We start from the raw sequence: 14,058 nt of genomic DNA, 5'->3' as shown, positions 1-14,058 counted from the left end.
TTTCTTCCTAACCATCTCGAGTCTGAATAAAAAAAATTGAGCCACACAATTCTAATAATTTCTACCTTGACATAAATTCATGCCGTACAAGTTCTGCACCTCTTCTATGAAATCCCTTTAAAAATGCATTCTTCAATAGAGAACATCGGCCAAGTTCAAGCAATGCTCAAATTTAGTTGTAAAAGTAACTTAGTCATCAGATCAGCAATATTATTATAAATACTAATTTTGCTCACAACAATTTTACCTGAAGAAATAATATCACGTACGAAGTGATATTGAATATCAATATATTTTGTTATTTCATGAAATATGTGATCATTGTAAGATGGATGACACTCTAACTATCACAAAATATTATATTGATCTAAAGGTGTTCACTAAATTCACTAAAGAGCGCGTTTAACCAAATTGCTGTTTACGATCCTCAATAATCACCATTTATTCAACTTCAATAGTTGATAGAGTAAATACTATGTGAAGTGACTTTCCAACTAAAGGCATAAGCTCGATAATCACCATATACTCTTAAACTATTAATCTATCAATAGGTATTTATACATCTATTAAGGCTATCATCGTTGTAATATAGATTTTACAAACTAATACACAAATTTTGAATCATTAAATCGCAAACTTCCAAACTTGCATAATTTTTTCAAATAAAATTTTTATTTTTATTTTTTGTAATTAACAAATAATAGAAAATATAATAACAAATATTGTTGGTATATATTATAACTTAAAATATTAATAATCATAAAGTGATAATACACTAAGAAAAATATTACTAATAAACTATTGATAAATTAGTATTTAGTAGTACACATTTATACAAATACATATATTAATGAATTTCTAAAATTTGAGGAGATGACGAACTTATTAAATTTTAGGAAGTGAAAATAAATTATTGATACAAAATATAAAAGAAAAATCTAAAATATATGATAATTTATTTATTTATTTTTTAAGAGAAACGACTCTCCCAATGACCCTTCAATTTATCCCTGAGTGTGTTTAAACAAGAAATGCGGTCGTTTGAAGCTCCACCGGTGCAGTTTCATGGCCATGTTTTATAGCAATCAAGTCAGTCTGATCTCCATTAAGATAATCTTTCATGAAAGCAACAATAGCTCCTCCAACAATCCTTCTCATCGGCTCCCTAGCCTTGCCATTTTTGCACAAACAGTACGATGAGCGTCCTCTTAACCCTTTAGTCTCATCATCCAACATGTCGAGATGACCATAGTCCTTGGCAACAAAATGACAAGCCGGTTTTCTACATTCTTTGAAGAAATCCTCATGGTTAACTCCCTTGGGAGCACAAGGAGGGAACAAAGGGTGTCTTCTCACTTCACCGAGACCCGAACCGATAACCATCACTGCCATATCGAGATCGAACGAATGAGGAGCATAAGTGAGTACTGGAGGGTGTGTTTGTTTCCTTGAATCCATTCCATCGACGGGGTCTACGCCTATTAAGGCCGAAAAGTTTAGCGTCGCCATTGCCTTCTGCAGAGCTAGCGCGAAAGCAACTTTGCCTCCTCTGCTGTGGCCGGCAAGTGCGAGCTTGCTTAAGTTTGGCCGACCAAGTTGTGGAAGCAACCCTTGGAGTTCTCCTCTGGACAGCCAATTGGTTATTGCAGCTGTGGACTTAATCTCATCAGTGGCATCTGGTCCGGCCACGGTGTACAACTGTTGGAATATCAATTAGGCTTATTAAAAATTAAATATACTAACAATATATCTTATTCATTTTAGGTGTCTATTTTTTTTATTGAGATAGATGTCTAGTGCTTTCTCTATTAATATTTTACATATCTAGCAGTTAAAGGCCGTTAAAAATAATCAATCAATCATTCAAAACATGGCAAGTGGTGGATTTATAATTTTTGGAATTTTTATTTGAATAAAAACTTAAAATTACTATTATTTTAAAAAAAAACTCCAAAATTTTTTAAAAATCTCAAAAAATTCAAACCCCGAAAATCCTTAAATCAAAAATCCTATTAATGTCATCAACCGTCGACTGCCACCTTCATCGTTGAATGGCCACCCACATGTCGTCGTCCCGCTACTGACTAACCATCACCCTTATCGTTGTCTTAATTCCGTAAATCCTAAAATCCTTGATATCCAAATTTGCGTATTAGGAATTTAGAGATTTAAGGATTTCGGAGACTGAGGCGATGACAAGGGTGATGAAAGGTCAATAAGTGGAAGCGGATGGGTGGTTGGCGATTCAATAATGACAATGGAAATGGTGATGGCCGATTGGTTGTTTGACAACGGTAACAGAGTTTAGAATTAGAATTTTAAAGATTTTGGATTTTTTTTTAAAATTTTAGGATTTGAAGTTTTTTTTTAAATTATTATTTTTAAGTTTTTTAAAATATTTTTTAAAAAGATATTAAGACAACACATATTTTATTTTTAGTGGTTGACAAATTTTTTAACAACAGCAACGGATTAAAAATTTGAAATGATAATTGAGAAAATATTAGAAGCTCTAACAAAAAGAATTTAAACGCCTAAATAAAATAAAAAAATATAACTCGCATATATTTTTTTTATGAAACCAATCAATTAAAAAGAATCATGAGCTTGTATGTAAATTAATCTGCTGGGAAATAGAAAGGAGACAAAGCAGAACCGGACGAATTAATCTGGAGTCAGAACCCCAATAGCTCACATATTTTTTACAAGTCACGTCATAACCATTAATTTTGACTTACTAGCTAAGCTAAATGAACAAGGCGCCACCATAGTTCAAAGCTATTCACACTAGTTTCAAAGAAATTCCCCCGATGACACGATTATCAGTAGGAGCACTAAAACAGACATGAGTTTCCTCCAAAACCATCTGAGCTAAAACTAAATTCTGCATTAAGAAAAAGGAAGCAGATTAGCCTTACATACCTGGGGAGAAATAACAATGAAGCCATGGGAAGCAACATGCTGGAGAAGCTGAGAGTAGAAAGAGTTGTAAAGAAGGTAACCATGGAGGAATATGAGTACTGGGAATTCTCCTGCTTCACAAGGTGTGGCAATAAGCAGTGACTTCGGTGGTGGGACGGGCACTGAAGAAGTGGCCTCCGAGTCCACCTTTTGAAGCACGGTGGTGTAGCTTCCGAAGCCGAAAATATTTGTGGCCGGAGTTGTGGAAGCAGCAGACATGTTTTGTAATCTGTTCTTGATGCTTCTGCTACTTTCTTCAGTTCCAAGTTTGTTTATTGGTGTAGATTGATGGGAACACGACGAGATAAGGTTGTTGAAATGTATGACACACTTTGGCAATTACCCTTTTATAGCACGCACAAGTACTTTTCGCCATTTATGAAGTTGGATATTTTTTCTTATTGGAGTATCAACCCGGAGGTTTAGGCTTTGGGCCTAATTTGCATTATAATATGATAATATCAACAATTTATACCAATCTAGTTAGGGTTAAGCTTTGGGCAATATTTAGGGCCTATGCTGATTGCTTATTTTTATATAATTATCGATATATGACTTGTTATATAAATTTATTATAAGGATAATCATTCTAATTCTATTTATTGGTTAACTATAACCATCATTCAAATTAATCATCAAACTCGTAACAAAAACCTAGTTTTTGTCAACCCCCAACCATTTTCCATTTCTGAATTTCTGAATTTCTCAGAGAATATGTATGATATGGACACTCGTAACAAAAACCTAGTTTTTGTCTCTCCAGCTTCATTAATTTTTCTGCTGTATTCTGTTGCTCAGTTTAGCTATGCGGTTAAAGATACAATCAAGCGAGGCGAAACAATAAGTGATGGCGAGAGCTTGGTATCTGGGAATTCTGTTTTTGAACCGATATTTTTCGGTCCTGGAAACCCCATTTTGAGATATGTGGGGATATGGTACTAATTTGATCCGAAAGCAGTGGTTTGGGTTGCCAATAGAAACAGGCCAATATCAGGCAGAAATGTTTTGATTATCGAAGACGACGGTAAATTAGTCGTCCGCGATAGAAACAACAGTTTAGTATGGTCATCGAATGCTCCTGGTTCATCAACGAACACTTCAGCAAAACTGTCGGATAACGGAAATTTCATGCTATCAGTTGGTGATTCCAACAGGGCCGTATGGCAGAGCTTCGACGAGCCGACCGATACTTTTCTGCCGGGAATGAGAGTTCCGGTGAGCTCTAAAAGAGGCGAGTACGACCTTTCAGCTCATGGAAATCACCGGATGATCCTTCACCGGGAAACTACAGCATGGGAGTTGATCCTAGTGGAGGAGTACAGCAGATAGTAATATGGAATCATGTCAAAAGATGGTGGAGAAGTGGGCAGTGGAATCGACAGCTTTTCACAGGCGTCCCCTTTCTGAGAAACAATGCCAGTACCATCGGTGGTTTCGGCATTTCGCAGCCCGATGAAACCGGAACCATGTACATTACGTACAAGGCATCGACCCCGGAAAAATTTCCGTTTCAGATAGGCTGGGAGGGTAGGGAAAAGCAGTCAAGGTGGAATGCTAGTAAAAAGCAATGGGACTATCTGCAATCGGAGCCTGACCCTGCTAACGATTGTGAGATTTATAATTTTTGTGGGAATTATTCGACCTGTGACCGAAGGCTACCTGATGATCGAAGGTGCATTTGTTTAGAAGGGTTCAGACCATGGTATCAAGCTCAGTGGGATGCAAGGAACTGGTCTGGTGGGTGTGTACGTAAGACCGAACTGCAGTGCCCGAGGACTAATGGTACATCAGTAGTAAAAGCTAAACCAGATATACTTGAGAAAATCAAGTGCACAAAGTAACCAGATTTAGTGAACTTGTCATTGTCCGAGGGGACGAAGAGGCTTGTAAACTACGGTGCTTGGAAGATTGTTCATGTACTGCGGTTGCATTTATACCTGGGATTAAATGCATGATATGGACAGGGGACTTGCTCGATATGCAGTATTTTCACCAAGGTGCAAACATAAATTTCTTCTACCGCCTCCATCATTCCGAATCAGGTGAGCTATGGTCCATTAGAAGTTTTTCACTGTCTTGCTTTCGCCATAGTACCAAATTTTATGAACAAATTTCTTCAAATTGCAGTAACTTTATCAGATATGTGGCCATATCGCCATAGTACCAAATTATATGAACAAATTTCTTCAAATTGCAGTAACTTTATCAGATATGTGGCCATATCTCTAGGAATATTGAGGCTTTAAATTAAGCATCTAGTGATCTGCATCATGTTAACCAAAATGACAAGACCATACACTCATTTTAACATTGATTCTGGTGTATTTATTAGCTGCTTATATATGAAGCAAATTTGAATCTTCTACAAAAACTTTAACAGTGGACATCTAAGACATGTTACACAAAATATACTAACACCTTTCTTTTGTCACTTTGAATGTAGATCGTCGGAGGAAGATATCCAATCGCGTGATAGTCATAATTTCTCTGATCGTGGTAGGCTTCTTGGCAGCATTTTTTCTCCTATGGAGATTCAAGACGAAGCTAAATGGGAATTTTTTTTCTCCCTCGAACGAAATAAGAAATGAAACGAAATGAGGGAATTTATATTTCAGGTTTGTCTGCAGTTTCATCGAAGCCTTGCTGCAAGGACGATGATGTAGCAGTTTTCGATGTGTCCAAGGGAAAAAGCAAAGAATTCTCAACAGATCTTTCGGGACCAACTGATATCCTCATAGATGGGAATCAAGTCAATGGGCCAGAGCTACAAAATTTTGATTTTAGTTGTATTGCTACTGCAATAAACAACTTTTGCGAAGGGAACAGGCTCGGGCAGGGAGGTTTCGGAGCCGTTTAAAAGGTGAGTTTCTTTAGTTTAGTTACAAAACGTTAATGTGTGTCAATGTTACTGAATTGAACCAAAGGTGACAACAGTTTCTGTTTATGTTTTATCACTAGGGCGAGCTTCCTGGAGGTGAACAAATAGCAGTAAAGAGGCTTTCAGGACAGTCTGGCCAAGGCTTAGAGGATTTCAAAACCGAGATTATATTGATTGCTAAACTTCGGCATAGAAATCTTGTTAGACTATTGGGATGCTCCATTCAAGGGGAAGAAAAGCTGCTGATTATGAGTATATGCCTAATAAAAGTTTAGACAATCTTCTTTTTGGTATGTTCCTTGTTATCCAAATTTGCTTTTCTCTCTAATTGTATTTGTTTGATAGCGCTGTGACTGCTTACCGTTGGAACCTGATAAAATTTTCTGGCAGATGAGGCCAAGAAAGCAGAGCTAGACTGGAAAACCTGGCTCAGCATCATCGAAGGCATCGCGAGAGGACTTCTTTATCTCCACCGAGACTTAAGGCACAGAATAATCCATAGAGACGGAAAGGCCAGCAACATTTTATTGGATGCAGAAATGAATCCAAAGATTTGAGACTTTGGTATGGCCAGAATGTTCGGGGGTAACCAAAATGAAGCGAATACAGTTCGAGTCGTCGGCACACAGTAAGCAATTACTCTACTTGTTAAAACAGGACGCTCAACTCTCGAACAATGTCAATAGCTTTCGACATAACTAATCGTCTCTTCCCTTGAAATGTGCAGTGGATATATGTCTCCTGAATATGCAGTGGAAGGCCTATTTTCGGTGAAATCCGATGTTTACAGCTTTGGGGTACTATTGTTGGATATTGTTAGTGGCCCAAGGAACAGTAGCTTTCGATCTTTCGAGCACACCAGTCTTGTGGCATATGTAAGTGCAGCAAATACATCATTTGATCTTATCTGCAGCTGAAGCTGAAGCTGAAATATTATACTAATCAAGTGGGAAACTGGTTTCAGGCATGGCGTCTTTGGAGTGAAGATAAAGTAATGGATTTGGTGGATCCTTGTATTCGGGATTCAAGCTCTCCAAATGAAGTGCTGAAATGCATACATATAGAGATGCTGTGCGTGCAAGATTCTCCTGCACATAGACCGAAAATGGATAGGTAAAGGAGTCGACCATTCCATAATTTCTATTATTGATTAATTTAGCACAATAGATACAATCAAATTTGAGATACAATCAAATTAAGTTGATGCATGTGTTAGAAAGCCCAATAGATAAGTAAAGGAGTCAACCATTCCATTGCATTATCTTAGTTATACAGGTGTTCAAATTTTGATTTTAATCAAATTAATCGGTCGATTAATGGTTAATGATTTTTTTTAATTTCGGTTATCGGTTAATTTAGCTTGAAATCGATTAATCAATCAATTAATAAAAATATTATATATTTATTTATATAGTACTTAGCCTGATCTTCCCCAATCTCCATACCATTAAAAACCTAATTTTTTTTTAATTCAAGAGAAAGACCCAATTAACTTAAACAATTGTTACTCCCTAAAAGATAAATAAAACATTATAACTCTTCGAAAAGAAAAAAAAAATTCTGTAACAAAAAGAAATCCTAAAAGGCTACCACTTAAAACTCTTTAAATCTTTCTCAGTTTTCACTTCTTAATCCTACGGTGTCAAATTTGTCGAATGTCGATAACCGTTTATCAAATTTTCTCAGTTCTCACGGCTCTAAGATTTGTTCTTCACCAAATCACTTCATTTGTGATGTAAAGAAGGTTAGTTCTTTTTTTACACTCATTTAGAGTTTGTGATTGATTTTTACTCCCTTTTTTTTTTTTTTTAAAGTTTTACATCTTAACTCTTTGTTGTGTTTATATCTTCACTCCCTGACTGAGTTTTACATCTTATCTCTTTGTGATTTGATTTTGTTCTGAAGTTGAATAGTTGATATGGTAACAGGGGCGAAACATAAGTTAGATCAGAGGGGGCTATGACCCCTCAAATTTTAAAAATTCTATTGTTGACCCTTACAATTTTTAAAAATTAAATTTGACCTCTCCCAAATTTTTAGATTTTCAAATTAAATTTTAATTTTATTTAACGTTCTTAATTAAACCCCTTCCTTAGTTTTTAAAAAATCTCATTAAGGTTCTCAAAGACCCTAATTTTTTGGGAAAAAATATAAACTAAATCCTTCAAAAATTTAAAAAATCTCAATTTAAAACTCTAAATTTTTTAAAATTTTAAGTTGTCTCCTGGACTCTACCATCAAGTTTAGCCACTTTATGGTAATATATAAAAAGAAGCTATTAAATTCAATTTAGTGTATCAAATATCTGAATAGGATAAATACAATCATGATAATGAATTTAATATTTTATTATGGTGAAAAGTCAGTAGTCTTAGATTTCTAGCTCTTTCAAAGATGGTCAAAAAATGTGTTAGCTATATTGCTTTCTATTGTAACTTTAGAATCTGCATTTAGTACTGAGAGATGTGTACTTGATCAATTTAAGAGTTCTTTAATTCGTAATACGGTACAAGCCCGTGTGTGTAACTAAGATTATATTTGAATTCCAACAGAGGAAATTAAGAAAATTAAATAATAAATTTAACAGTTTGACAAGATTAATAACAATATGTTGACTTTATTTATTAATTCTAATTTAATAATTAAATTTATTTATTTTAGCAATATACCACCCAATAACATTATCTTTTAATTATTTGACATTTTAAATTTATCTTGGAATTCATTAAATTTTACTCTTAATTCATAAGCTCATAAGTTTATGTACCGTGAAATTGTGAGCGTAAGTTGAAGGAAAGATATGCATTCTATTCTTTTGGTGAGTGTTATATTTGATTTTTTTTATTAAAATAATATATATTTTGTAGTTATAATGTAAAAGAAGAATTTTAGAAAAATTTAATCGATGAAGAATTTTGAAAAGTGAAGACTGTTACATATATACTTGCATTAGTGCTTGTTAACTTGATTTATGAGTGCTTTGTTGAATTACAAATGTCTTGGAGGTTAGATTGTACGAATATTTTTATAGATGTAAATTATTTTTTAATAAAATGGCTACTGTTTTTTTTTTAAAAAAATATAATAAATTTTTGAATTATTGAACTGACCGTAACACCCTTATTTATCATTGTTGGGTCTTTAAGTAGTTGACGCGTTTGTGGCCGCGGATTAATTAGTTTTGATGAGAAAGCAGGCCAAGACAGCAACCACTGCCATTGGCCCGTTTCGTGAGCCACAAATTCATAGTCCAAAATCGACCTATCGGCAACATGGTCCACTGCCATTACCAAAAAAGAATATCTTTACGTTTTATATTTGGGTAAACTACAAGAATGATCATCTAACTTTTATATTTGTATACTTTTATTCACCTTTTTTTAAAAGGTTAAGTTTTGGTCAATTACGTTATATTTCTATCAAGTGGTCTCAGTGGTTAAGGAGAGTGTTGTTCTCCTTAAAGATCCTGGGTTCGAGTAGCTATATCTGCAAGATGTGTATACATTGTCAATAATTAAAAACATTCTGAACATATACAAACTTGTAATCATACCAAACTATTAAAAAAATATATTACATTACTACTCTAAAATTTCATATTCTCAATCCAATTTTCAAACTAACATATTTTAGAAAAAAAATCTAATATATACTTTTTAAAAATCATTTTAACCCAAAATTTTATTTTTAGAAAATTATGAAATCTAAACTGACCATTTGAAATACTAATTTAGTTCTACTGACTCAGAGGTTAGGGTATTACGTGCTAGTGGTTATAAAAAAATAACTTATTAGGTAGCCATCGATACTCAAGATAAGAAAAAAAATGATATAAAAATCTGCCATGGCTATCAATTTCATTTTTAATTTTGGTGGCCCAAGTTTTGGTAGACCAAGGACATATAGATGCTTAAATTCCCTATGCATTAGGGCGAACCAAAGCCAAAATGTTCGGTGCAAATGTTACGACCAATTATGTCTCTTTGTGCGGAACGAATCGCTCCAGCAAGATTGGATTTGGGGCAATACTTCACCAATCACCATTTTCACTACTTTAAGGATCACATAACTGGCATGACAAAAGCAAACCGATAAGAAAATTTCCAGCCAAAACAAAAAATCATCCTTTCATTTCATCGGTTTTGAAAAGTAAAAAAAGAAGCAGCAGAAAAGGTGTATTTGTCACGTTGTATATCATTTAAGATCCTAATCAAGTACAGCTTTCATGGGTGGATCCACTTATTAATGAGATCCCCAACTACTCCCAACAAATTAATATTATATCTTCTTCTCAACTCTGAACACCCTAATCATATACTAAACCTGTGATGAATCCTGTTAAATTGCTTGTCAGAATACTTCTGCTTCTGTTTTTCTCTCATTTCTCCGTATCTGCTGATACGATAACGATAAATAACTTCATCAGAGACGATGGTGGAATCGTGGTCTCCAGTGGTAAGGTTTTCGCTCTCGGGTTTTTCAGCCCCGGCAGTTCGAGGAACCGATATGTCGGCATCTGGTATTTTCAGGTACCGGAGAAGACAGTTGTTTGGGTGGCTAATAGAGATGATCCCATTAAGGATAACTCGGGGAATCTCAGAATCGACAGTCGAGGAAACCTTGTCTTGTTCCAGAGGAACCGAACACTTCCTGTGTGGTCTACAAACATCTCCATGGCAGGCACTGGGAAGAACACCATTGCTCAAATTTTGGATTCGGGAAATCTTGTTTTGCTTCAGAATGATACCAGAAGGGAAGTGCTGTGGCAGAGTTTTGATCATCCTACAAACACTATGCTCCCGTTTATGAAACTCGGGTTGAGTTTCAGAACTGGTTTGAATCGAGTCATAACGTCTTGGAAGTCCCCAGATGATCCGGGAATTGGAAACTGTTCCTACAGGATTGACCCGAGCGGGTTTCCTCAGCTGTATTTGTACAAGGGTTCGGCTCCGTGGTGGCGAACCGGGTCGTGGACCGGGCGAAGATGGAGTGGTGTACCTGAAATGACAAGCAACTACATATTTAATGTTTCTTTCGTCAACACTGCTGATGAAGTGTCGATCACGTATGGGGTGACCAACACTTCCTTCATTACAAGAATGGTGACGAATGAAACAGGTATTCAACAAAGATTCAATTGGAACCGTGAAGCTCGACATTGGATTGGGTTCTGGTCGGCCCCGAAGGACCCGTGTGATTTTTACGGATACTGTGGTCCGAATGGTTACTGCAACCCTGTTCGCTTGGATGATTTCGAATGCGTATGTTTTCCGGGATTCGAGCCCAGGTCATCCCAAGAATGGTATCTAAGAGATGGAACACATGGATGCGTGAAGAAACGCGGTACCTCGATGTGTCGAAACGGAGAAGGGTTCATCAAGGTGCAACATACCAAGGTGCCCGACACATCCGCGGCACGCGTAGACATGAGTATGGGACTTAAACAATGCGAGGTCGAGTGTTTGAGAAATTGTTCTTGCTGGGCTTATGCTAGTGCATATGCGGAGACAGACGGAGGGGTTGGATGCTTGACTTGGAACGGGGATTTGGTGGATGCAAGGACATATACAGATGCGGGACAAGACATATACATACGCGTCGATGCCGATGAATTAGCTCGGTATACGAAGAAAGGCCCATTTCAAAAGAAGGGAGTGCTTGCGGTTACCATAGTTTCTGCACTTGTATTGTTTCTCATCCTTCTGGCCCTCTTGCATTGCTTAGTGAGAAGGCTTAGGAGAGGTACGTACCACATTGAGATACTTGCAGCTAAATTGTCTATGTCATTGTAGAGATTCGCACTTGGCTTAATCACCATATTGTGCTTGACAACAGAAAGAAGAAGGAAAAACACCTTTAGTTTTACGAGTTCATCGTTGTTCGAAGACTCTTTAGGACAAAAAGAGATTGACGAGAGCAGAAGAAACGGAGATTTGCCGTTCTTTGATTTAAGCACCATAGCCGCTGCCACTAATAACTTCTCTACTGATAACAAACTCGGACAAGGCGGATTCGGTCCTGTTTACAAGGTAACTTTGCTCTTAACAACTTATTTATATACATGGAACTCCTACTAGTCCATTAAAGGAAATTTCTTTGTAATTGCAGGGTGTGCTCTTCAATGGCAAAGAAATAGCAGTGAAAAGACTATCAAAGCACTCAGGGCAGGGAGTACAAGAGTTTAAGAATGAGATAGTGCTAATTGCAAAACTCCAGCACAGGAATCTCGTAAGGATGCTAGGGTATTGCATTGAGGGCGAAGAGAAGATGTTAATCTATGAGTTTTTACCCAATAAAAGCTTAGACTCGATCATTTTCGGTACGTCTTAATTTGATCTGTTGAATACTTATGCCAAATACTGCAAGTTATGCAATGATTCGTTTCGAAAACTGGTTTTGGATACAGATGAATCAAAAAGTTTTCTGTTGGATTGGAAAAAGCGTTTAAAAATTATTTGTGGGATTGCTCGAGGGATCTTGTATCTTCACCAGGATTCCAGGCTAAGAATCATTCACAGAGATCTCAAGGCGAGCAACGTCTTACTCGATGACGGAATGAATCCGAAAATCTCCGATTTCGGCATGGCCAGAATTTTCGGAGGAGACCAAATTGAAGGCGATACTAAACGTGTAGTTGGAACATAGTAAGCATCCCATACACACAGTTTGTAGACAACTACTTGATTTTTCAAACAAGTTCTTACCATTACCTCTCTTGTTTTGGTATGATTTTAGTGGTTACATGTCGCCGGAGTATGCAATGCATGGTCACTTCTCGACAAAATCCGATGTTTATAGTTTCGGGGTCCTGCTGTTAGAGATCATCACAGGCAAAAAGAACAGCAGTTATTTTTCAGATGATCCCTCGTCAAATCTCGTCGGACATGTGAGTGACGAGATTTAAAGAACATCTTCCCAACATTAATTAAATCAATTTTTTTTGCATTAAAAAAATTCGAACAACATTGTTTCAGGTTTGGGATTTATGGAAAGAAGACAAAGCCATTGAAGGAGTAGACTCGGCACTGGGTGATTCATATTCGGCTGATGAATTTATGAAATGCATTCAAATCGGATTATTGTGCGTGCAAGAACATGCGACAGATCGACCGGCGATGTCCACAGTTGTGTTCATGTTGAGCAACGAAACGTCTCTTCCGTTTCCCAAACAGCCCGCATTCATAGCGAAAACTCACAAAGGCGACGAGATATCAACCAGTGAAGGAACTGGATCTGTAAATGATGCGACTATCACTATGGTTCACGCTCGATAGAACTATTAGCTATATATATATATATATATGAACAGGTGGATGAATAAAAATAAATATTCAAATTAATGGTAAAAATTTAGAAATATTTTATAAGAAAGAAAAGTAAATTATCCACAAATTTAAAAGCTCCAATTTCACTCATTAAATTCAATTAATTCAATAATACAAAAATCATTGTCTAGTTGGATCCTACCCCATATAAATAGATAAAGGTGAGATCTATTTATGCAATTTGTTAGATAAGTAAAAAAATACTATTGAAATTAACAGTATAAAATGAGAAAGATATTCATAACAAAAAAATAAAGAGGATGATCCTCTTAATTCAGTTTGATCAATTCAAGGACGTCATGATTCGAACTTCTTACCCGACTTAAAGAATCCAATATCTCATAGTCATTCAACTAGACTAACTGGTTGTTAGTAGTGTTTAAGTGTATTTGATTGTACATTATCTTGTATATTACACTACTAACAACAAAAATCAAACTAAATAAATAAGTTGGAATGTAAATATTAAATCTATCAACTCTATAAATATTTATAAATATAAATTATTACATACATAAAAATTGAATACATAAGCACAAACCAACTTACTTCGGTGGTTAAATGAATCGTTGTTGTTCCTAGAGGTTATGAGTTCGGGCACAAGCAATTACAAGGGTGATTGGACGTTCATTGTCAAAAGATTGAGAATATTTAGTAGAACATACACTACTTTGTAATTATCTTAGCTTAATAAAAAAATACAAAATTTTAATTTATTAGACATATGTTTAAAATCACTTAATGTATTTTTTTATTTAATATGGGGTACGTTACAGGACAATAATCTATTCAAAGATATCTCTCAATCTCTCATCATTGAACGCTCACACTCCTTGACATTTATAGTATTCGAATCCAAGTACTCAAGGAATAAAAATAATTTTTTTACCACGA

At 35.8% G+C, this 14,058-nt stretch overlaps 2 protein-coding genes and 1 pseudogene across 2 annotated transcripts; 2 read left to right on the top strand and 1 right to left on the bottom strand.

Moving 5' to 3' along the window:
- Positions 1–993: 993 nt before the first annotated feature.
- Positions 994–3,260, bottom strand: LOC120147021 (chlorophyllase-2-like). Its single transcript, XM_039160495.1, has 2 exons — positions 2,923–3,260; positions 994–1,698 (listed from the first exon to the last, which is right to left on the bottom strand). The coding sequence occupies exons 1-2, from the start codon at positions 3,178–3,180 to the stop codon at positions 1,021–1,023; spliced, it is 936 nt and encodes a 311-aa protein (XP_039016426.1). The 5' UTR covers positions 3,181–3,260; the 3' UTR covers positions 994–1,020.
- Positions 3,261–3,662: 402 nt separating this feature from the next.
- On the top strand, positions 3,663–7,078 carry LOC120147114 (annotated as a pseudogene).
- A 3,074-nt stretch (positions 7,079–10,152) lies between these two features.
- On the top strand, positions 10,153–13,170 carry LOC120147210 (G-type lectin S-receptor-like serine/threonine-protein kinase At1g11410). The gene is made up of 6 exons (XM_039160643.1): positions 10,153–11,581; positions 11,675–11,868; positions 11,948–12,158; positions 12,246–12,483; positions 12,575–12,725; positions 12,814–13,170. Exons 1-6 carry the CDS (start codon positions 10,168–10,170, stop codon positions 13,111–13,113), a joined length of 2,508 nt encoding a protein of 835 aa, XP_039016574.1. The 5' UTR covers positions 10,153–10,167; the 3' UTR covers positions 13,114–13,170.
- Positions 13,171–14,058: the final 888 nt, after the last annotated feature.

The sequence above is a fragment of the Hibiscus syriacus genome, unplaced genomic scaffold, assembly GCF_006381635.1.
Source record: "Hibiscus syriacus cultivar Baekdansim isolate YM2019G1 unplaced genomic scaffold, ASM638163v2 tig00110933_pilon, whole genome shotgun sequence".
Classification (NCBI taxonomy): domain Eukaryota; kingdom Viridiplantae; phylum Streptophyta; class Magnoliopsida; order Malvales; family Malvaceae; genus Hibiscus; species Hibiscus syriacus.
This window is presented reverse-complemented; position numbering and strand designations above follow the sequence as displayed.